This window comes from Carassius gibelio, chromosome B22 (genome assembly GCF_023724105.1).
Source record: "Carassius gibelio isolate Cgi1373 ecotype wild population from Czech Republic chromosome B22, carGib1.2-hapl.c, whole genome shotgun sequence".
Lineage (NCBI taxonomy): Eukaryota > Metazoa > Chordata > Actinopteri > Cypriniformes > Cyprinidae > Carassius > Carassius gibelio.
In genome coordinates this window covers 32,158,863-32,184,028 of record NC_068417.1, presented here as the reverse complement: position 1 = coordinate 32,184,028, position 25,166 = coordinate 32,158,863, and the positions used below count along the sequence as shown (strand labels likewise).

Sequence of the window (25,166 nt, the reverse complement as noted above, 5' to 3'; positions counted from 1 at the left end):
ATAATGACAAATGTATTAAATTCTGTTTCTTCATATATATATATATATATATATATATATATATATATATATATATATATATATATATATATATATAAACTGTAAACACATGTATGTACTTTTACAATGTATTAGCTGTACTTTAGTTATACATGCCTTCTTGGTCTGTTTTTCTACATTTCCTACAGACACAGAACATCCCAACTGCAGCCACAATAAACAGAGTTCCAGCAGCAACAGATATCAGCACTGTTTGATTTTTAACGCCTGAAGAGAGACAGACATTATTAGAGTAACCTCATCTGCTATAGGCTAATATCACAAAGAATTACACAGCTTTCATATCACTGCTTACTTCACACACCTGAACACAACCAACAGAATAACGCAATAAATATACACAAATATCTCTGCTGTACCTGCACACGGCTGACAGAGTTGACTGATGTCCAGATGTTTGGTCTGGGTGCTGATGTTGTTGTTCAGCACACAGCTGTAGATGTTTTTATCCTGATGTTTCACCTCCAGAGGTAAAGAGAGACTGATGCTGAGATCAGACACACTGATGCTGGAGATTAAACTGTTTCCTTTGAACCAGGAGAGAGTCACATGACTCACATTCAGCACTGAACACAGCAGTGAGCATTTAGACACTGATGAAGATGAAGAAGAGCATTGTGAAGAGTTACTGATGATGACAGGAACGGGAAGAAGAGCTGGAAAATATCAGACCATGAAGAGAAATCAGTCAAAACTTTGTTGAGATCTCTTAGTCTGTTCACTCAGGGGACAATTTTAATCATGTTTTTCTTATATCTGATTAACTACAATACAGCAATATGTCATCTATGAATGATCATATGTGGCAAAGATTTATGGTCAAAACAGATTTGAAGAGAAAAGACCAAACCCTGCTGCTGTACTCACCATAGACAGTAACATTAAACATTATCTCTACTTCTTTATTTGTGGTGATCTCTACTTTGTAAAGTCCAGAGTCTGTGGTTCTGATGTTTGTGATGGTGAGAGATCCAGTCTGAATGTCCATCTTCACTCTGTCTCTGAATCTCACATCAGTAACATTACTGATATTTGCATCTCTGTTGATTTCAGCAATGACAATATCTGGGTTTTGAGCTCCAAACATCCACTGTATCACTGCATCATTTCTCTGTGTGTCAGTATCAGTGTGTAGAGTGACTGAATCTCCCTCCATCACTGACAAACTCTTCATTTCACCTGCTTCAACAAACACTCCTGAAACACATTCATATATGAACTCTTAATCTAAAATTTTAAACTTTTTTTTTTCAAACTAAATGCAAGAATAGCATGTTGGGGAAAATGTAGAAAGGCGCGAATAAACTGAAATATACTGTTAGGGACAGTATCTTTGCAATTATTTCAAAAGTTTTGACACATATCTTCTTATCTTTTATGCATCACTCAAAGTCTCAAAGTTTCCTTCATCGTGGTTTATTCTTCCAAGTCAATAAAGAATCACATTTCTCAAATACAGCATAATCTTCTTGTTCAGCGATATCTTCTAAACAACTTATTTGTAGAGATATTGTGAGTCAATTTATGCTATATGAAATACAATTATGAAACTGGCAAAAGCTTGGTGTTCTTCCGTTCGTCTGAACTTACTGCATCTGCATCAATATCTTTTCAAAAGAACTACAAAAAATGACATCATTGAACATGCGCAGTAAGAACAACTATAAAACAAACAAATATATTCAACAGTTACTGCAACAGTTAAATATAAATTCTGAAATATGAAAAGTGACTAAGTTTCACATAAGTACTCTTATCCGCTTGTTAGCTGCGTAGCTCCTATTTGATGACATAATGTTATTTTACTCGTATTGCAAGAAATACACAAAATAACTCACCAAAATGCCACAACCATAAACGCAGCAAAACTAAAAGAAGAATCATATTCCTTCAGCAGGTGTCAGAAACTTCTGTTACAATCACCACAGACATCGATTGAGGTTTCTAGACAGGACTAGGACTGCACATCCTACCACGTGAACGCGCACAAGCGTGAAAGGTTTTTTTTTTTTTTTTTAATGCACCCTGTTGTTTTATTACTAACAGAACACACTCATTATTTAGTAAGCTACACTAAGTTTTGTTATGAGTTTTATAAAGGACCCTTAATTTTGAGTTTCATTTTGAAGTAGGAATAATTTGTATAATTTTAATAATTAACGAATAATAACAAAAAACATCTATGAAAATCTGTCAGCTCACAGTAGGCTAGAGCCTTGCACAATAGTAATGTCTTTTACAATCACCTATCTTTTGTAAATCTCTAATAGAACCATTCAATGGGAATCAGATTATCCAACTTTGCTTAATCTTCATTTTACAAACAGATTAACTAAATTTTTTACTCTGCTTATATATATCTATTTGATATATATATATATATATATATATATATATATATATATATATATATATATATATATATATATATATTACATTTACATTTACATTTAATAATTTAGCAGATGCTTTTATCATATTTTTATAAATGAAAAGACAAGAAAAAGAAAAGTGCTAATATTAGTTGGTTAAGTGCAGGTGGAAGAGATGAGTCTTTAGATGTTTCTTGAAAATGAGTCAGCTGTACGTATTGAGATTGGGAGGTCATTCCACCAGCTGGCCACAGTCCAGGAAAAGGTCCGTGAGAGTGATTTTGAACTTCTTTTGGATGGCACCAAAAGGCGTTGTTCACTTGCAGAGCGCAAACTTCTGGAGGGCACATAAGATTTAACCAGTGAGTTTAGGTAAGTTGGTGCCGTGCCTGTGGTCGTCTTGTAGGCAAGCATCAGTACCTTGGTTTTAAAACGAGCGGCTACTGGTAGCCAGTGTAACCTGATGAGGAGAGGAGTAACGTGAGCTTTTTTTGGCTCATTGAAGACAACCCTCGCTGCTGCATTCTGGATCAGTTGAAGAGGCTTGACAGTACATGCAGGAAGAGCCAGGAGAGCATTACAATAGTCCAGTCTGGAGAGAACAAGAGCTAGGACAAGAAAATAAATAAATAAAAATAAATAAATAAATATATTAAATATATAAATATAAATTATATATATATATATATATATATATATATATATATATATATATATATATATATATATATATATTTTTTTTTTTTTTTTACATCAGTGTTGACAGATCTTTATGTGACTGTATGTCTTTATGTGACTGTTTACAGCAGAATGGATGTCAGACTGCAGAGTTCATATCAACAGGCGGCGGACAAAATATACTAAACTACAGAGCCATTAACAGACACATTTTAATGTTTCAGCTGTTCATCCAACTGAATAAACCACATTCATTTAGCTGAACTTGTGCTACACTGACCTCAAAAAAGCTCCGACCACAACAGGATTCTGTCTGACTCACAAACGAAGCTGTTTCAGAGAGCCCTCATATTTATGACCAACAAAATAAAAAGAAGAAGAAGAAGAGGACTAACAAGATTTTAACTGCTGTATTTACAATATTTGTATAATTTATTAATAACCTTGGTGTCTGAATTTAGCGTTTATAAACAGAGCTTCATCAGCTGTTCAAGCGATCTGATCTTATGTTGTTAAAAATTATGTATAAGAAATACATAGGAAAAATATAAAAAAATCATAATAAATATTAATAAAACAAGATGACTGGGTAAAATATGTAATGTATGATTAATAAAAAGGTCAGGCTTAAATTAACATTATAGAGTGCAGCGGCCATGATGTCAAAATATAATATAGTTTTATGTTAAACAAGGCCTGTGGTAAAATATAAAGGAACGATACTTGGATGTTTTACCCTGCAATATAAATTGCACACACCCATGCTGAAAACATGTTTTTTGTATTGGTTAAGCTAATTAAAATAATAAATAAATAAACAAGCTTGTGTACATAAGACTGTTGTGTGAATGTTGTGTCTGTTGCAGTTTATTGTAGTCTGAATATGACTGGTTTTGATAGGGTTGTATGTGTGTGAGATGTCAAATAAAATCAGCCAACATTGTGGTTACATTTATCACTTGCCTTCTGTGTGAATGTGACCACAGACTTATTTCCCCATTACGAACTATTTTTTTTGATGAACCTTTAAAAAGTGAAATGTTAACAACTGATCTCAGCACTTTGATCTCAACGTGTATGGTTTCCCTTTTTTTTTCCTCTTAGTATTCTTCATGGTGTTCGAATATTCACAATAAATTGCATCAAACTGAATTGACAAAAGACACTTTGTACTTTATAAAATGTTCCATGTTTGATGATATCAGTTTTATTCTGTCTCTGATGTCTTGAACCAACAACAGTAGCCACGCCCACCGGAGCACACATGACCAATCAGATCACAGCTTTAGTAAAACCACAACACCAGTTTATTTGCCTTTGTTTTGAACCTTGACAATTTAAAAACTCTAAACTATCTGACCTAAATCACCAAACAATGTTTGTGTCAAAACTGTTCAGCACATCCAGGAACATTATATCTATTAAATATCACGTTAACACTATACAATTATATTTTCTGAAAGAAATACAAGTGCTAGGCAATAAATGTGCAGTGAAGAGTTTTTTGTGGCAGGAAAGTGTGTAAATTGAACACTGCAAGAAACATGTTTTCTGTCTGCGAGGCCACAAGAATCAACTTGATGTCAGCAGTTTGATGTAAATATGTTACCATAATATGGTTTAGTATTATTTAATGCATTTATCAGCACACAGCTGAAGGTGATTGTATCCTGATGTTTCAACTCCAGAGGTAAAGAGAGACTAATACTGAGATCAGACACACTGATGCTGGAGATTAAACTGTTTCCTTTGAACCAGGAGAGAGTCACATGACTCACATTCAGCACTGAATCTCATTAACTACAATACAGCAATTTGTCATCTATGAATGATCATATGTGGCAAAGATTTATGGTCAAAACCAGGGATGTAGTGGAGGCTAAACGCACGTAAACGCTGTTTACGCACCTCCCAAAATTCAGAAATAGCGTTTACCCACCTCCAAAGTGCGTTTATCCACCTCTAAATTCTTCTTGAAACACATCTTCAGATGCACCTGAACACATCATCAGTGATGTTGCCTGAGGTCCTTGGATGTTTCGGGTCTTTCAACATCAGACACCCTCGCCCAGGCGACCCAGCAGCGGTTGATCAGACCGCGACTTGTGTTCAGGTAGCACTCGCTTGCCCCCATGGTGCTCCTCTGTGGATCCAGAGCCATCTCAAGGCTTTCTCGGCTGCGTCGGTGATGCTCTTAATGGCTCTGCTCCTTGTTGTTCCTGTAATGCCCAGCGCAGTAAAGGCTTTGTGAAGGGAGCGCCCCACAAATCCTCTGCAGCCAACCTCGATAGGCATGCATCTCGCCTTCCAGCCCTGTGCTCGGCAGTCTGTGACCAGATGTTCATATTTGGTCGTCTTTCTTTCGTGGGCTTCTCCCAAGCGGTCCTCCCATGGCACAGTCAGCTCCATGACGATTATGTTCTTGGTGCTCTCTGAGACTAGAATGATATCTGGCCTCATAGTTGTGCTGACAATGTGCTGGGGGAATTTCAGCTGCTTCTCCAAATCCACAGATAGTTTCCAGTTCTTGGTTGATGCCAGGATCCCTGCTGGTGTCTTCCTCCCTGCTTGTGGCTGTTCTCCTGCCCTAACAAATGCGATTGAGCAATTGGTGTTGCTCCCTCGGCCGGCTTTGCTGATCTCTTTGCTGATGGTGTCTGCAATAGATTTCAGCACCTGGTTGTGACGCCAAGTGTACTCACCCTGGCCTAGCGCTGTTGGGCAGAACTCAGAATGTGCTCCAGTGTTCCCTGAACTGGGCACAATTGGCAAGTTGGTGTGTCTGCTTTTCCCCACGTACAGAGGTTTGCTGGGCTAGGCAGGACGTCGTACACTGCCCGAATCAAGAAGGTTATGCGGTGTGGCTCGCTTTGCCAGAGGTCCGTCCAGGTGACCTTGCGGTCCATGGCCTGCTCCCACCTTGTCCAGGCCCCCTGTTGCCCCATTCCAGCTGCTCTACTCATCCTTCCTTCCTCCACAGCAGCTCTGACCTCTTCCTGTATTCGGCTGCGTTTCTCCTTCCCCTTCAAATCTTTATGTCGAGGAGGTGTTGGGAACATCCCCAAGCCTGCTCTGCCTCGGGCCACCACTCCCACAAGCTCTTTGTGCCTCAGACGTGCCAGTGCATCCAGCACAGCGGCTTGGGCGCTCCACTTTCCCCCTGTCCTCACCAGCACTCCTGCCTGAGCCACCTTTGGGTCGTTGGAGTCTCTATACATCACCACCTCGCGTGCCCGAGTCACTTTAAACTCCTCTTCCAGGGATTTCAGAGGCAACCGGAGTTTTCCAGCACTGTAAAAAATGGCTGTGAAATCTACAGTAATTTACTGTCGATTTCACAGTAACATTACTGTATAAGATTTTTACAGTAAAATATTGTAAAGTTTACAGTAAGACTGTAAAAATCACAGTAGTCCAAGCATTACAGTTGAAATCACAGTAGTCAAAGCAATACTGTAAAAAAATCACAATTTAGCCACTATAGTACTGTAAATAGTAAAGTAAACTACTGTAATTTTCCTTTTTTTATCATATCTTTCTTTGTACCCCTTTCACATGGACAACTCCAGATTATTGTTGTTCATAATTCATTACCGGAATATGATGTAAATACTCGATGGTGAGCTTTAAGTAAAAGTGTAATATTAATAAATTAAAATGTGTCATGTAACTTGTACTCTGATGCACCTGCTGCAGGTTTCTATTCCATACAATATATATTTTTTAAAGAATTCACATAAGATTCCAAGAATATTTTTTGTTAGTTTGTTTGTTTTGTGACTGTAAATGGGTGTTTGGGTGTAAATGGGTGTTAACAGGGCAATAAAATATTTGATAAGCCTTATCTTAAACTTCTCCAAAGTCTCCGCTGACATGGTCTAACAATATAGGCTTCATAAACGCATAATTTTTTGAGATATCATCCTCAGATTTGAACTGAAGCATGACCATTGGTTATAAGTTGCAATAGTATATTCACATAATTATGTATATTAATATTTAAATATTAATATTTTATACATTTAATAAATATAATCTTAATATTTGTTGTTTTTATTTTTGAGCTTATATATCTCGATATTAATAACATCTGATTAATTTTGAGTTTTGAACTTGAGCCAAAACTCTCAAGCTTTGTAAATATATGTAGGTTATGTGTCTATTCAGAATGACTTATGAGCAGCAGCCTTTTTATTTTGGGTAGGCTATGTCATGTGCATTACTTCCCAAAATTGGGGCTGTCTGGTTAACTCATAAATACGTACCATGGGATTTTTATTTTACAGACATCAGTGTTATATATATTTTTTTCCTTCGGAAGAAGGAGAGATAAAGGTGCAAGTTTCCAGAGCTGTTTGGCGAAATCAAAGCGCCAGAGTGGGCGGAGTTTACCCAGTCTAGAACGATCTAGTATCTGTGGGGGAAAAAAGCGCGAAAGAGGCAGCAGCACTTGAATTTCTGACTCGTCGTCAGTGACAGACAAGTTCCGTTAATTCTCAAATCTAAGTTTCTTTACACCCGGTTTTGTCTTGTAACGTTATTTATTTTGTTTTCGTCTTTGTGTTGATTTCTTTAACTTTTTGCCTGAGAGGAATTCAGCAAAAACGTTTCCGTGAGAGCTCCGACGGAGACGTCTTCGCAGCCGTTAACGTTAAGCTCCGTTAATAACAGACTATTACTCAAATTTACGTTTCTTTATACACGGATTTGTCTTGTGGTTGTAAAGTTATTTATTTTGTTTTCGTCTTTGTGTTGATATCTTTCACTTTTTGCCTGAGAGGAATTCAGCGAAAACGTTTCCGTGAGAGCTCCGACGGAGACGTTTTCACAGGCTTTAACGTTAATGTATTTTTCCCACCCGTGGCCTCTGCCGGAGTTTCCATCTTGGAATCGCGGATCCTTCACAGACTGCTTATCGGGACTTCCAGAAAATCAGTAAGTAACTCTACCATCACTACTTAGAGCAAAAAATAAAAATAAAAAAAGGAAAAATAGAAGTTCAGTGCCACACCCTTGTCAGGCTGTGGAAAGCCAAGTGTATACAGCTAGCGCTAGGAGTATAATTAGTTAGCTTTCCATCAAGATGAATTACTCGTGCAAGCACTGTAATTTCACCACAGCTTCAATTACTGCATTTGTTCGTCATTTGAGCATACACAGAAATCTAGCTAACTTTAGATTTCCATGTGGCGTAGCAAAATGCTTTGCCACTTTTGTGACTCATGGTGCCGTTCAGAGCCACATGTACCGTTTTCACAAGAAGACCGCTAAACCAGTACTTAAAAGGAACATTGATGGAGTTGATTTGGCTTGCTCTGTTGAAGGTTGTAACTATGTGTCAGCAAATTTTCCAAGCTTACATGAACATCTTCAGTGGCATATTAAATATGGCACAGAAGTGTCATGCCCTTATATTAATTGTTTAAAACATTTCCGTGTCCATTCAACCTTTGCCTCGCACTTGAATCGGAAACACAAGAGTATATCTACTTCTCCACGTATTAGCCAAAGTTCTACCAGTGCTGCTAGTACTAACATCACCTGTGCCTCCATGTCATCAGACAGTGAACTAGATCACACTTTTGAGACCACTTTTGACGATGATAATGACAACACAGAAGATGAAGTGGACACAGATGATTTTATGAACAATCTGGCCATGTTTTATCTCCGAATGCAGGCTAAAATGCTGTTACCAGCCAGTACAATTCAGACCTTAATAGAGGAAATACAAGAGGTACACAACACTGGTTTGACTCATCTATTGTCTAGGATGCATGAAGAGTTAACAAATCTGAATGTCCCTGAAAGTGATATTAAGAGGCTCCTTGATAATCTCTCAAAAGATAACCTTCTGAAAATGTGCAACGAAGGAGTGTTTAGAACAGATCAAACCCGTAAAACCTTCTTTAAGAGCAGATTTAGCTATGTTGAGCCAGTCAAGACTTATTTGGGCATTGATGCTAAAGGCAAAGAGAGGTTCTACCAGTACGTGCCCATCAAGGATACAGTAAAATCACTCCTCTCTCAGAACTCTGTTAAAGAACAGTATGCCCAAGCTAAAGCTGACACAGAAACAAATCCTGATGTTCAGGAAGATGTGAGAGATGGTAGAAACTTTAAAGAGAATATACTTTTACGAGATTCACCATCTTCATTGTCTCTCATCTTGTATCAGGATTCTTTCGAAGTTGCGAACGCACTGGGCTCAGGCAGAAAAAAACACAAAATACTGGCCATGTACATGACACTTGCAGAGATTGCACCACACAACAGGTCTTCCATTGATCCAATGCAACTTGTTATGTTGTGCAGAGAGAAGGATTTCCAATTTTTTGGACAAGAAAAAGTGTTCTCCACTTTAGTCAGTGACTTAAAAGAAATGGAGGAAAATGGAATTGAATATGGTGCTGAGGAGAAAATAAAAGGCTCTGTGATTGCCATTACTGGAGATAATCTGGGGTCACACAGTATTGGCGGGTTTACTGAAAACTTCAGTAAAAGCACACATTTTTGCCGGTACTGTGTCATCGACAGAGTGTCTTTTCAAACAGATCCCTGCAAATTTGGTCCTAAAAGAACCATAGAGAGTTACAAAAATAGTGTGGCAGACCTGGCAGACCAGGAGATGAACAGTGGAGTAAAATTTGACTCAATTTTCAATCAGTTGAAATATTTTCATGTTTGCCAGCCAGGGCTCCCTCCGTGCCTGGGTCATGACCTGTTTGAAGGGGTTGTTTCATTTGATCTTGCTATGTACATTAAGCACTTAGTGACAGTGGGCAAACACTTTACCTATGGTCAACTGAATCGGACTATATCACAGTTCACATACCTAGGCAGTGATGCAAATAACAAGCCATGTGAGGTTAAAACTAATGCGGAGAAGCTGGGAGGACATGCTGCTCAAAACTGGTGCCTCTTACGTCTCTTTCCTATTCTGGTTGGAGACCGAATCAAAAATCCACTTGATGATGAGGTGTGGCAGTTGTGCTTAAAGCTCAGAGAAATTGTGGATTTGATATGTGCACCCAAGATCCATACCAACCAAGTAGCATACCTTAAGATTCTCATTGAGGAATACATCCAGCTAAGAACTGCCACATTCCCAGAAAAGACACTTAAACCCAAACACCACTATCTTGTCCATTACCCAGAACTCATTCTTCAGTTTGGTCCCCTCATTAGGTTGTGGACATTGCGCTTTGAAAGCAAGCACTCATATTTTAAGCAGTGTGCAAGGAAACTGCATAACTTTAAAAACCTCTGCAGTACCTTAGCAGAAAGACACCAGTTGCTACAAGCATATTTACATGCTGGTAACTTATTTCCTCCAACTCTGCAAATGGGCCAACCAAGTAAATTCGATGACCAACTGTACCAGATTGGCATTCAGAGAGCTATCAGTCTCAAGGGTCTCCGCCCAGAAGACACTACTGAAACACCCTCTGTCACTTTCAAAGGCACTCTGTACAAAAGAGGCATGACTGTTGTAGTGGACCAAAATGACACAGGGTATCTACTTGGGAAAATACTGTTGATACTGGTAAACGAGGCAAACGTACATTTTGTTGTCCAGCAGTATCAGTCTGTGCCTGTTGTGGATCTTGGTGTTTATTGCTTACAAAGCAACTCAGAAGCACAATATCAGTGTTTGACTGTAGAGAATCTTGCAGATTATTACCCTCTTTCTGTATATAATCAATTTGGTCTTAATCTTGTTGCTCTGCATCATTCTGTGTTTCAGAAGAATGAGTAATGGACTCCATTGAGAAGGCAATACAGGCCGTGCTACCACAGCTAGATGAAGCAAAGCTTGAAACTTTAGTCAATGAGTTGGTGAAAGTAGGTGTTGAAGGACCAGATGATCTGCAGTTTATTCAAGAAGATGACATCAAACATCTGCTCACACCCATTCAGTGCAGAAAAATTATTCATTCCTTGAAAGGTGAGATTAGTTCTTTTAATTAACATATATTAGTTGATCCGCTACAATTAATAACTAAATAAATCCGCAATCATTCAATCATAATTTTGTAAAAAAAAAAAAAGAAAAAAAAAAGTTGTTATATGTGGATGTTAGTGTATACCTGGTCCAAGATTCTGTCCCCTTTGGTCAGGCAGGTGACATGTTGATAGAACTTGAGGAGTACAGATTGAGGTTAGAATTATTGAAATCCCCCGCGGCAATAGATGCCCTTCTGGATGTGCAGTTTGCTGTTTGCTAATGGCAGCATATAAAGCCAAATTTGCTTAAAAAAAAAAAAGATGGTATATAAGGGAAAAATAAAAACTATATTCTTGCCTCTGCAATGCTGTCTCTGCACTAGATACAGTTATTCCACGCAAAACTACAGACCCACAACTTTCCAAAGAGCCTAATCACTTGATTATAGGCCCAAGTATGTAAGAACAGTGCAATACAGTACAGAAGGATAGTGGTCGCATTGCAATTGAAAACAGCATTTAAAATATTGCCCATATTCCCCCATCCATGCAGATCCCATAGTCATGCATTGCATTTGCTCTTTTTTTAAACACATTGATTTTAACATACACCTGCAATGCGGCTGGAAAAAAGCACATCATCAAAAATATTTCAATGTTAACATGTAAAATAATTTTCTTGTTTGCCATCAGTTGACCTCAAATCACCCATCTAGGCTGATTAGTAATTGAGATGGAGCCATGGCAACCATTTTTGAAATGACCCTTTTCCCAAGGTCACATTTAAATACATTGTAGTCTGTTATTTAGTATTTTTTATAGTTTGTATATTTGAACTGTACCAGAATCCAAAAAAACAAACAAAAATCATTTTATATAAATTTTGTTGGTTTAACCCTATATTGACCCACCTATAAGGACTTGACGGCCACCATTTTGATTTTTTTTTTTTTTTTTAAGTTTTAGTTTAAGTACATCTGATACTATTGTAAACCACTAAGAAAACTTTTGTTAGATTTTTTTTTTTTGGGGTCAAACCTTATTTTCACCTGACTATTCTGTGCTTTCACAGTGTGTAATGCAGGTCCTTCAAATCCCCAGCTGAGCCCTACATCGTCTGAGCCACTGTCAGTTGCCTATTCCAGCACATGCCCCCATATCATCTATAAGTCCCATCTCTGCATGGGTGAACAGTTTTGAGGTGCCATGGAACAAAGTGAGGCTGACTCTTAGAAGAGCAGTAGATGCTGGTGAGAGGCCAGCTCCGGATGACCGCAGACACTTGATAAAAGTCACTGTTGATGCGATGAGAGAGCGTTCCTTGAACCCTACTCGCAGAGAGTGTGTGGTAGTGGCTAAAGCTATAACTCAAAAATATCCAAATAGCTTTTTAGACAAAAATGAAGAGGGGGAGCTAATTGGATGTGGGTATTTCAGCGTTATAAATCAGCTCAAAACCAGAGTAGAATATTTGAATCGAGGCAACTCTCTTTCCCGTCTGAGGAAGCACAAACGCACCCAGAGAGATTATGAGGATGGTGATGATGACCAGCCAGCAGTAGCTACATGTGCAAGAATCGACAGTTATGGGTGTGTTCGTTGGCAGCCAGCGGACTATCCAGATGGGGAAACATCAGCATCATTAGAGGAAAAGAAGCTTGAGATGATTGATATATTCAGCCGAGAGGGACTAAAGGGCGCTGAGAGAGGAAGGGTAGAAGACCTAATGGCAATCACTTATGCCAAACAGCGGGAATACATCAACGCAAAGCTTTCCCCAAGCATTCTGGATGTGGGTAAAGAGTGGCCATTTCTCTTTTCACAGAAGTTTTTATTGTCACACTTCACCACTCTCACCAATGTTGAACTATACACAAGACTGAATGAAGATATGGACAAAAAGGGTAAAAGACTCCTGGATTTCTTCAGTAGTCAGATTACAAAGTGGAGGAAAGAAGTAAGAGCTGTTCTGAAGGAAGCCATAAAGAAGGACCGAGAAGGATCTGATGGCCTAGCAGCGATGCTTGTGATGTTGGCACACTTCAAAGAGCAAGAGGAGTCACTTTTTCTCATTGCTGATGTAAGTTCCTTAATTATTTAAATCTTTTATTTGGAGTTTTCAACAATTAATTGTCACATTTATTGTGGAAGAATCATTTTCACTGATTAGAGTGAACCCCCCCCCCCCCCCCCCCCCTCAAATTGTTAATGCAGGTTGACGAACCTCCAGTTTTTCAAGTAAATACAGGTTTGTGTCAGGTTTATGTTATTGGTGGTTGAGCACTTTTTCCTTGATAGACCTCACCTCACAATATAACCCACATGGTGCAAGCTTCTATCTCAATTCCTGGGTAAATGCTGGGTAAAGTCACTGTTGTCCACTGTGAGCACAATATTTTAATTAAGAGAAAATTGATGTAGTGTTGTAATTGAAAAAGATATTGTGGTACTTAGTTAATTTTTTGTGTAAACCTTTCACAAACCTTCAGAGCAAAAAAAAAAAAAAAGGACCATTGCTCATTGCTTCCTTATTAACAAATTTCAAAAAGCTTTTTCTATCCTAGAGATAATATACAGTCTACCTTGTTTCAAGTAACTCTTATCTTTGCTGGCATAGGAGACTACCACTCCCGCAGACGCAGAGGCCCAGCTGTCTCTCCCAGTCACTCCAAGGATCATCATGCTTGGTAAGTTTCACATTCAATGTTAACGAATCCTTTGAATGTATAGGGCACAAGCAAAGCAAAGTTTCTGGAAAACACTAGTGAATGTGTGTTGTGTCATTCTCTGCTTCTGCACCAGTCAGTAACAGCACAATCACTCCAAATTTAAGTTATGTGGAGTAATCTCTCATCTTTAGTAGCCACCTATAATGTCGTGATTGCTATTTCAGATTGCTTGCTATGCCTGTATCACTCATAGTTTTTCTATCACCAAACCAGTTATTGCTGCTTAAAGGATTAGTTCACCTCAAAATGAAAATTTCCTAATAATTTACTCTCACCCCAATGCCATCCAAGATATCCATCTCTTTCTTTCCTCAGTGGAAGAGAAATTAAGTCTGAGGAAAACATTTCTGGATTTTTCTTTGAATAATGGACTTCAATTGTAACCAACGTTTTGAAGTCCAAATCAATGCAGTTCAATTGTTAGGATTGAGCTGGGAACTACATCATCACATCGAAAGGTCGCGCTCCATTTCGCTGGCCATCTTTGTGTATTTCCACCAGCGATATCGAGCGCAACCTTTCGACATGTAGTTCCCAGCTCAATCCTAACAATTGTAGTTAAAAAGTATATAAATTATTATAATTTTTTTTTTTAGAAAATGACCAATCATTTCGCTAGATAAGACCCTAATCCTCAGCTGGGATCCTGCACAGCCCGTTGAAGCACTTCAAAGATCTTTGAAACTGCATTGATTTAGACTTCAAAACGTTGGTTACAATTGAAGTCCATTATTCGAAGAAAAATCCAGAAATGTTTTAATCAGACTTAATTTCTCTTCCACTGAGGAAAGAAAGACATGGATATCTTGGATGGCATTGGGGTGAGTAAATTATTAGGAAATTTTCATTTTGAGGTGAACTAATCCTTTAAAGGAACACTCCACCGTTTTTTGAAATAGGGCTTATTCACATTATTTCCTGCATTTAGATAGGTGGGCAAATGCATTTTTGTGTCAGTGCATGCATTGTTTTAGTTTGACTGGGTCGGCGTTAGCTTAGCTTAGCACAATGAATGGAATCCTTTGTTGCCAGCTAGCATGGCCTGAGTAAAAGTGATCAAAAAATTTTAAAAAACCCACCTAATTACTTCTTGTGGCCTGCGTATTCACAACGAGTACAAATAGCGATCCAGATTAACACTAGGCGATTTCCTAGGCAGATATTGACTTGGGACTATATCATGGGGAAGCACAGGCGAAGCACTGCTACTTCGTCGCAGAGATATCACGCAACACATGAAAACATCAACTCTATGTGAATACAGGTATAATATGGGTCGATCTATACATGCGTCATGATTAAAATAATCACTTACTCTGTGGACAGCTGTCCATTTGGTCCATTCGGCGTGGGGCGTTTTTTCCAGTTCACTTTGTCACACCGGAAAAAAAATCGAGTACTGCAGAATGGATCAGCGCCGTGAAATCCTCTGTAGATGTGACACACACAACTTCGGGCACGCTCATCTTGATTTGACGTGTTGAGCCTGGTCATCAATGGCAAAAACATGTCCCACTCTCTACAGCACAGACACTCTATTTCCGTCGGCATATATTGGCATATTCCCCCACATTCACACCACCAGTTCATGTTGGCTCTCATCCTCACGTCCTCAGGCTGTTGAGCGATCGCAACCTCCTCCTCCTGTCTATTTCCAAAGCACGCAGCTCATCTTCTGTAAACTCTGGTTCAAATAGGTATGGTTCTGGTTCTTGACTGTCTGAGAAGTCACCCTCTTCGTCTCTCTCAAAATCAGCCATGTTCATCGCCATTCGTGTACTGTAAGGAAAATAGCCAGGCAGCTACTATTCACGCCGGTATGTTGACGGAAGTCGTGGGATTTCATGTGTTGCGTGATATCTCTGCGCCGAAGTAGCAGTGCTTCGCCTAAGCAGCAGTGCTTCGCCTGTGCTTCCCCATAATATAGTCCCAAGTCAATATCTGCCTAGGAAATCGCCTAGTGTTAATCTGGATCGCTATTTGTACTCGTTGTGAATACGCAGGCCACAAGAAGTAATTAGGTGGGGTTTTTTTAATTTTTTTGATCACTTTTACTCAGGCCATGCTAGCTGGCAACAAAGGATTCCATTCATTGTGCTAAGCTAAGCTAACGCCGACCCAGTCCAACTAAAACAATGCATGCACTGACACAAAAATGCATTTGCCCACCTATCTAAATGTAGGAAATAATGTGAATAAGCCCTATTTAAAAAAAAGGAGTGTTCCTTTAAAGGGTTAGTTCAGCCAAAAATAAAAATTATGTCATTAATGACTCACCCTCATGTCGTTCCAAACCCGTAAGACCTCTTCGTAACACGGTTTAAGATATTTTAGGTTTAGTCCGATAGCTTTCTGACCCTCCATTGAGAATGTATGTACGTTATACTGTCCACGTCCAGAGAGGTAATAAAAACATCATCAAAGTAGTCCATGTGACATCAGAGGGTCCGTTAGAATTTGTTGAAGCATCGAATATACATTTTGCTACAAAAATAACAAAAATTACGACTTTATTCAGCATTTTCTTCTCTTCCGGGTCTGTTGTGAGCGCGTTCACAACACTGCAGTGACGCCCCTGACGTACAATGCTGCTGACGTGTTTTCTTTGTTATTGGTTGCACCAGAAAACACGTCAGCAGCGTCGTACGTCAACAGTCGCGTTCACAACAGACACGGAAGAGAAGACAATCCTGAATAAAGTCGTAGTTTTTGCTATTTTTGGACCAAAATGTATTTTCGATGCTTCAAAAAATTCTAACTGACCATCTGATGTCACACGGACTACTTTGATGATGTTTTTATTACCTTTCTGGACATGGACAGTAGACCGTACACACAGCTTCAATGGAGGGACTGAGAGCTCTCGGACTAAACCTAAAATATCTTAAACTGTGTTCCGAAAATAAAAGGAGGTCTTATGGGTTTGGAACGACATGAGGGTGAGTCATTAATGACATAATTTTCATTTTTGGCTGAACTAACCCTTTGATGCATTGCTTCGAAGATATGTATGCTCCCTGCCCTGTTTTTACAATAATTTATGTGGAGAAAATCTTTTATAGAATGTATTACTATGAAATATAATTTGTGATGACTCTTGTCTTTACTAAGGAGAGACAATCCTGACTGCAAAAAAATGGATGCTGTCGATCGAGGGGAGGGTCGTAATCCCACCTGGTGCTCACATGGCAGACTTCACCACTGCCTTGGCCGCTCTCTTCGCCTGTTACTATGTATTCAATCTAGAGTATCAGGTGGAAGCCAGCACAACACTGGAGTTTGTTCAGAGGTATTTTTTATCTTAAATAGTTTGATTACAGTGTAAAAGCAAATTGACAATTGAAAAGCTGTTCAAAATCATCTTCTCCCTTTAAAATTAGGGGTGTGAACTGACACTGGTCTCACGGTTCGGTTCGATTACGATTATCATGTCATCGATTCAGTTCAATTCGATATCACACTGCATCGCGATGCACCGCATACTCAATTTGACATTTTTCTTCAAAAGTGATGAGTGCGCGTGTGTGTGCTCGCCTGTTGAAACAGTGACATTCCAGTTGGGAGTAAAGCTTGTTTATGCCATTAAGAAAAGAAAAATCTGTCATATAAATTGTTTTAAAGAAATATTCATTTAAAAGCAGCGTTTATTAATCGGTGTATTATGTTACCTTTAAAGATGCACGCATCAACCGTCGCTGAGTCCGCTGTTGAAGGTAACTATCATCCATTTATAATCACGCATAACAACACAGAATAATAGTAATTTGACCATCGGGTGCGGATACTTAAGTCAGAGAAAATTGTTGGGGCGGGTGGATGATTTATTTTTGGCTGTGGATTCAGCGTTGGAGCTCGTCCGTGCATCTCTAAAAGCAATCAGACTCTGCCAGGCGTTAACAGCTCGGGGTGAAAACGGCTAACGTGGTTTATCAAGTTAGTGGTATTACCTCCTGCATATTCTATTTGTGCGTGACATGAGTGCACAAAGTGCGTCTTCTTCAGGATGTGCTTACCAGGTTGTTCATAAAAGCTGAAATGTGCCCAGATGTAGGCTTTAAAAGTAGTTGGAGCATCTTTAATTACTCGCACTCGCGTCTCGCCTCCCTCTGCCATTGTATGCTACCGCGACAAATGACGTCAGAAAAGTGTCAGTACATTATAATCGGTTATGGTCTATTACTGAACCGATACCGTATCGTCCTCATCTGCATCGTAGAAATGATAAATTTTGACACCCCTATTTAAAATGTTATGTAATTGGGCTGGGCGATATGGCTGAAAACTGTATCACAATATAAGTGTTTCATATTGGTCGATATCGATAATTATTGATATTTTTATGACCTATTTAAAATAAGGACCAGGAGAAAAATATATTACATTTAAACATTTTTATTTTAAACTTAAAGGATTAGTTCACCTCAAAACGAAAATTTCTTTCTTTCTTCAGTGGAAAAGAAATTAAGTTTTTTGAGGAAACAATAGCAACCAACTGAGTTAGTTGCCATTTGAAGTCCATTAAATTAAAAAAAAAATCCTGAAATGTTTTCCTCAAACTTATTTTCTATTGAATAATGAAAGAATTGAATATCTTGGATGGCATTGGGGTGAGTAAATGATTAGGAAATTTTCATTTTGGGGTGAACTAATCCTTTAACCTTCCTCTGATTCATAGGTGTGATTGGCAAAGGACAAAAAAGCAGGAAAATATAATGCGCACCTATCATGACGCAGTGACAGCACGTGTGATTATTCCAGTAGTTAGGACATCGCACAAGATTTGTGTTAACACAGAACACATTTCATCACTGGATAGTGTTTGTCGTTTATTTAAAGTGTGGTTTATGTCAGCTGAATGTGCTGAAAGCTTTTCAGAGAAGATAAGGCAACGTTATTTTAGTACAATTCACACCCAGCGGTAATTCAGGGAAAAAAATCTCGGAATGCTTCACCTGAAACTTCGGTCTTCCGACCTATCATTGTGTCAGTTCTCAATTGATTTTGATGGTAATATCAATTTTAATTAATATGCGCGAAGAAGGGAGAGAGAGCAAGACAGTTTGAAGACTGTGAGAGTGTGCGCGCGATGCCGGAGGAGGGGCTCTCTTTCTCTCTCTGCTCGTTCTCTCAGTAACATGCGCTTGCCTGTCAGAATTGGCGCAGCAGTCAGTCATCTTATCTACATCACTCACCGATCAAACAAGGCTTTCCACTTATCACTCCACGTCAGTTCTGTTATTGAAGAATCCAACACGAGACAACAATATGGTGCAACTAAACTGTTACATGATTGGCTGGTAGTGTGTTACTCCCTATGTTGCTAGGTTACCAGTGAGTGAGTGCCTTTGTTCATGCAAAGAAAAAAAAAATCGAACGTTTTATCGAACGCATTTTTTATTGATATTGATTACATGTCTATCGCGATACATATTGTTAATGTTTTATGGCCCAGCCCTATTATGTAAAGTATCTGAGTATCTAAATAGTGTAGGTTGAAGCCTCCTAACAATTTGAATGCTTTAGGAGGACTGTTGGGCATGTACACACTATATTTTTTACATAAAACCTTTTGGGAGTAATTAAGCTCTTAATTCTTCATTTTTTTTTTCAGGCCATCTGATGTTGAGAATATATCTTCTGGTTGAAGAATTGTAGCTTGTTCAGGAGGTTCTTTGTTGTTTTCCACGTCTCAGATCTTTAAAGGAGTATGGTGTTAATGCTTGAGTCGAATAGCCGTAGTTTGGTCTTGAGTGTCAAATGCAGCTCTTGCCTTGCCCATTCTTGTGGTTAACCATCAAGCTGGCCAGTGTCTTTCTGTTTGCACTTTGGTCGTTGTGCTAATGTGGAGACCTGTCTCAGCTGACTTCTGTTCTACCCCTCTCAGTTTCTCTTACATTTGTTGGTGTTTTTGGGACAGTAATGTGATATAATCTGCAAAGTCTAGGTCGTCCAGTTGTGTAAATGGGGTCCATTGGATCCCATTGCGCCTGTTGTCAGTGGCTTGCAGCATGATCTAGTCGGCTGCATGATCTAGTCGTCCTTCGAAGAGGAATGGTAATCGAGAAAGTAGACAGCCTTGACTAACTCCTGTTGAGATGTGAAATGCCTCTGTCAGCTGGCCTTTATGTATGATTCTACACTGCTCACTGCACTTACAGTTATTCATTAATGTGCGCATATTGTCCCATCCCCTAATTCCTATACTCATGTTCATAGGTTTTTAGTCAGGATTAATCCTGAATCCAACAAGTGCACTGCCAAGGAGCAGATGAGCAAGACGACTGGGAGAGTGGTGAAGCGGAAGACTTCATACATGAACCCCCATGTAATCTCCTTCATCAGGGACTTCACGGAGTTCTATTTGCTAACTGACTAGATACAGGTGAGGTTCTGATAATAGCTTTAATAATAATTATAATACAATTAATAATATAGGTATCTGTGGGTTTAATATAATTAATCATAATTTGATAATAATAATAATAATAATAATAATAATAATTATTATTAGGAATGCACCAATACTGGTATCGATATTGGGCCGATACTAAGCTCAATGTTCTCGTACTCGTAAAAATGATTTTTTTTACTCCGATACCAACAACCGATACCAGGCGTGTAAATAGTGTTTGTGTTTAGAAAAAGAAACACTGACAACAGAGGGTATAATGGGGATAAAAAAGGCAGTATATGAAGTAAATCTATCTTACTAGTGAAATATTAAACGAAATATAGTAACACACATTGCTTTGGTGCGCGAGCTGATAAGAGAAAAACATGCTGTGGCTTGAGCGTGCAGCGGGACAGACGCGTTGAGCGCATCCATTTATCCAAACGTCATTGGAAAGTTTGTAGTTCAGTCAGATGTAAATGGCAAAGAAAGTCAAACAAGACAATGTAGCTTATCAACGTTAACTGACGAGAGAGAGAGACTTGTTGATTGCTCTTGATTGACTAAATCATATATGTAAGTAAAACATAAACTGTTACCTTATTTATTAGGGCTGGGTAAAAAAATATAGATTTTTTTATTTTAATTGATTCTCATTTTTGCAAAACTGATACTGATTCTTAAACATTTTCATCGAGACATCAGTAGCTATATTACTAATATCAGTGATACACGCCTTCATTCATAAAAATATTCCATTAACATATAGGGCTGGGTAGGGGTGGGTACCGAAAGCTGGTATTAAACGGGCCCCGGGGCTGAATTTTGAAAGACCGCTGTATCGATAAGCTCAGACGTTATCGGTTATGCTGTTGGTACTTGGAAAAATACACGTAATGTTATTATTGCTATAAAGACGTTTTATTTCGCCAACCTTTTCTATATACCATAATATTAAACCATTTGTCTGTGATGCATTTTTGCTATTCGCAGTCCGAGACAGAGAGATGTCCACAGTGCGCACATGACAGCCCTAATGAGTGACGTTGGAGGACAGAACTAAACATTCAAACATAGCCTGGTTACACTTCAGATTTGTGATTACTCTGATTTTATTTTAGATTTTGGCTTCCAAAGATTATAATAATAATATATTTGAGGTAAAACCATTAAAAACTATAGCTGCATTCTGTATAGCGCAACTTAATTCCCTTTGCAGCAGTAGGCTACGCTCTCATTTTTCCCTAAAACTTAAACGTCATGACAGAATCAGATTCAGCATTCAGTGATTGTTGTAAAATGCAGTCTAGCTACTGTTGCTAAATTGTGGAGACGCGTTTAATAATAAAAAGAGCTATTAATAGCACAAAAATATGCTCATGAGATGCTGTTCCCAAGGTGGCGCACGCAACGAGATGAGCAAATTATACTTTCAGTTTCATGTGCACATCTAAACTAGCAAATGTACACAAAAATATGTCTAAAATGGACGTAGGTATGGAAATAGTTGTCAGAAAATATAGCGCATCAGTCGCCTATTAGATCTGCACTCGGTCTTAAAGGGTCAGTGTCTAATAAACATGCTGACGATTGCACCATTACTGTGAATTAAACAAAAAAAAAGGCTTAAATGAATAACTTCAGCTTTAATAAGCATTAATCTATCTATGATAAACGATGCAGCGTTATTTTACATTTGATTGCTTTACTAGAATTCTGTTTAGACCATACCTGAACAGTAGTAGACCTTCCTGAAATGAAAGCACTGTGTAGGCCTATATAATGTGTATCTTTGTTAATTGTTTATCTTTTGTTATGTATATATATATAATATATATATATATATATATATATATATTTATCAAAGAGTACCGACAAGAATACCGTTAAAGTATCGGATCGATCGATCGAAGCCGTATCGGTAAGAGTAGTAATACCATTAAAACCTTAACGATTCAGATATTCCAATTCGATTTCGATTCGCAAGCTTTCGATTCTTGATTTTAAATTAATAATAAGAAATTAATAGCCACAAACCTGTATATTAAACTCTTTTTATTTTAGGTACACTTGGGTACATTAAAACAGAACCCAACTCTATATTTCAAATGAATAGAGAGGATTTTTATGCAAGTCAGAACAGTCGCTTGCCTTGATCAAACATGATCAGGTTATTTTATGTTTAAGATTTAACATGCATAAAATCTCACAGCATTAGCTGTAACATGGAGGCTGCAAGCCTATGAACAGTGTAGGAAAACTAATACCGGCTTTTGGGTGATAGATAAATATCAGGGTCTGAATTGCGTTTCATTATTCAGTTAAAAGAAAATTATTAACTCACCCTCCATTTCTCTCAGCCGCCAAAACGAATTTTTGTCCCGCCAAAGCCATTTGAATGGTGTGATGTAGATGACTGCTGCACTTGTGACAGGGCGCATGTTACTGATAGAACGAGCAGAGAGCCCTGGCCGCGCACGCACTCTCACAGTCGTCAAACTGTCTTGCTCTCTCTCGCTCCCTCAGGCATGTTCCTGTGGCTCAGTGGTGTAGAGCATTGCGTTAGCAGCGCAAAAGGTTATGGGTTCAATTCCCAGGGGAACACATGTTAGGAAATAAATGTTAGCCTGAATGCACTGCAAGTCGCTTTGGATAAAAGCATCTGCTAAATGCATAAATGTAAATCTAAATATTAATCAAAATCAATTGAGAATTGACATGATGGTAAAAGATCGGAAGACCGAAGTTCATGTCGAGCATTCAGAGATTTTGTTTCCCCTGAATTACCGCTGGGTGTGAATTGTGCTAAAGAAAACGTTGCCTTATGTACTCTGAAAATTGTTCTGCATCACCTGAAATATAAACACTTTCAATAAACAAACAAAAAACTATCCAGTGATGAAATGTTTCCTGTGTTGACAAAAATCTTGTGCAATGTCCTAAACTCCCGGGATAATAAAGCGCGTGCCATAGTCCGCTACTGACACGTCCGATTCTCGAACTAATGACTCATTTGAACTGATTACATTTAATGAATGGTTAAAACAACTGATCTGTCCAACACTGAACTCGCGAGTCGTCTGAATCGGTGTATAACAAATTGGTAACACTTTACAATATGGTTCGATTTATTAAACTGGTTAACTACATTAGTTAACATTAACTAATAATAAACTGCACTTCTACAGCATTTATTAATCTTTCTAAATGTTAATTTCACTATTTACTAGTAGCCTACATTATTAAAATAAAAAGTTGTATTTGTTAAAAGAACACTCCACTTTTTTTGGAAATAGGCTCATTTTACAACTCCCCCAGAGTTAAACAGTTTAGTTTGACCATTTTCGAAACCATTCAGCTGATCTAATGTGTTTTCTTCTTTAATTTCAGGGCTCCAACTAGGATTCTAGGTCTCCAAGGTCAGGGCATGCAAGAGGCCATAGTGGCAGGGGAAGTTTATTTTCCTTTCTGTTTTAAATGTTCATGCAAATGTTAAATTTTTTTTTTTTTTTTTTTAATGTTCAATGTTTTATTTTATTTCAGTATTGCCATAGTGTTATTTATTACTCTTTAGAATGTGGTAATAATCAGTTATTTAAAAAGCTTCAAAGTAGTTAAATATTTTGACCGTGTATCAATTTGCGTTATTGTTCTGCCATAGCAACCAGTCATGTGGAACTAGTGAATGAACTAGTAACAGTTTGCTCTGTAACTTTACAAAACTTGTAATGAAATAGCCTCGTTTTGTAAAATTTTCTTAAGTCAGTAATTAAATTTAGCAACAGTAGAATACGCAGATAATAGACTTCACGCCATTAAAAATTACAAACACAGAATGTTCGTTAACTTTGGATGGCATAATGGCATGTTGTCCAGTGTCAATTATCCCTTTATGTTGTACCTGTTTTGTCATTCCTGTTCACCAAATGTTTTTAAATAAATAACTGTTAACAATTTTCTTATTGTCTGCAGTTGATTGCAGGGTTTAAGAATATGGGTGATTCTTTTAATGATGGCTAATATTAAGTCACAGTGATACAGTATTTAAATTGTACAGTGAGAAACTGAATTTACAGTGATTAACTGTTTTCTACTGCTTATAGTACTGTATTGCATACAATACATAAAAACAGTGCTTAACTGTTTTTTGTATGTAAATACAACTAAAATCACAGTGTTTCATTGTTTTTTTTTATTTTACAGTGAATACACAAAATACTGTAAATGGAAGTACAGTACCCTTACTGTAAAACGTATTCACAGTAACTTACTGGCAACAATTAGCCAGTAAGTTACTGTAAATACAACTAAAATCACAGTATTTAATTGTTTTTGATTTCACAGTGTATACATAAAATACTGTAAATGGAAGTACAGTACCCTTACTGTAAAACATATTCACAGTAACTTACTGGCAACAATTAGCCAGTAAGTTACTGTAAATACAACTAAAATCACAGTATTTAATTGTTTTTGATTTCACAGTGTATACATAAAATACTGTAAATAGAATTACAGTACCCTTACTGTAAAACGTGTTCACAGTAACTTACTGGCTAATTGTTGCCAGTAAGTTACTGTAAATTTTACGGTAAATTTTTTACAGTGAGTCTTTGGAGTATCCACCTTCCTCCTGGCACCGACTCTGTGGTGACTGTCAAGTCATCCATAAATGCTCTAATTGGCAGTTGGCAGACCCATCCTCTGCTTTGGGGCCCTCGACACACACACTGACAGGAAGAATAAAAGACTCGGACCTCACCTGTCGATTCAGAACCCATATGTTGTGTAATGCGAATGTGCAGTCAACACAAAATGAGCGAATCACTCTCTGAGATAACTCGGTAGCCCTGAGTCATATACATTCGTTCAAAATGAACAACACGCAACAGACTGCATCAAAATTCAAAAATGGATATCAGGCAATTAATAATAATAATAATAATAATAATAACATGCGTTATTTTGAATAGAAATCATCACTCATAC

The 25,166-nt window shown here is 38.0% G+C and overlaps 2 protein-coding genes across 2 annotated transcripts; both read left to right on the top strand.

Annotated features, from left to right (window-relative positions):
- Nucleotides 1-8,661: 8,661 nt before the first annotated feature.
- LOC127986875 (uncharacterized) lies at nucleotides 8,662-12,165 on the top strand. The gene is made up of 2 exons (XM_052589134.1): nucleotides 8,662-11,058; nucleotides 12,130-12,165. The coding sequence occupies exon 1, from the start codon at nucleotides 8,662-8,664 to the stop codon at nucleotides 10,867-10,869; it is 2,208 nt and encodes a 735-aa protein (XP_052445094.1). The 3' UTR covers nucleotides 10,870-11,058; nucleotides 12,130-12,165.
- A 50-nt stretch (nucleotides 12,166-12,215) lies between these two features.
- LOC127988256 (uncharacterized) lies at nucleotides 12,216-17,219 on the top strand. The gene is made up of 3 exons (XM_052590902.1): nucleotides 12,216-13,137; nucleotides 13,675-13,744; nucleotides 16,898-17,219. Exons 1-3 carry the CDS (start codon nucleotides 12,364-12,366, stop codon nucleotides 17,089-17,091), a joined length of 1,038 nt encoding a protein of 345 aa, XP_052446862.1. The 5' UTR covers nucleotides 12,216-12,363; the 3' UTR covers nucleotides 17,092-17,219.
- The last annotated feature ends 7,947 nt before the right edge of the window (nucleotides 17,220-25,166 follow it).

What these genes read in the sequence shown, in the direction of transcription:
- LOC127986875 (XM_052589134.1), top strand. Translation starts at nt 8,662, where the DNA reads ATGTCATCAGACAGTGAACTAGATCACACTTTTGAGACCACTTTTGAC.
- LOC127988256 (XM_052590902.1), top strand. Translation starts at nt 12,364, where the DNA reads ATGAGAGAGCGTTCCTTGAACCCTACTCGCAGAGAGTGTGTGGTAGTG. An exon ending in CACTTTTTCTCATTGCTGAT is followed by an intron (nt 13,138 to 13,674) that starts GTAAGTTCCTTA and finishes TTGCTGGCATAG; the next exon opens with GAGACTACCACTCCCGCAGA. An exon ending in TCCAAGGATCATCATGCTTG is followed by an intron (nt 13,745 to 16,897) that starts GTAAGTTTCACA and finishes GTCTTTACTAAG; the next exon opens with GAGAGACAATCCTGACTGCA.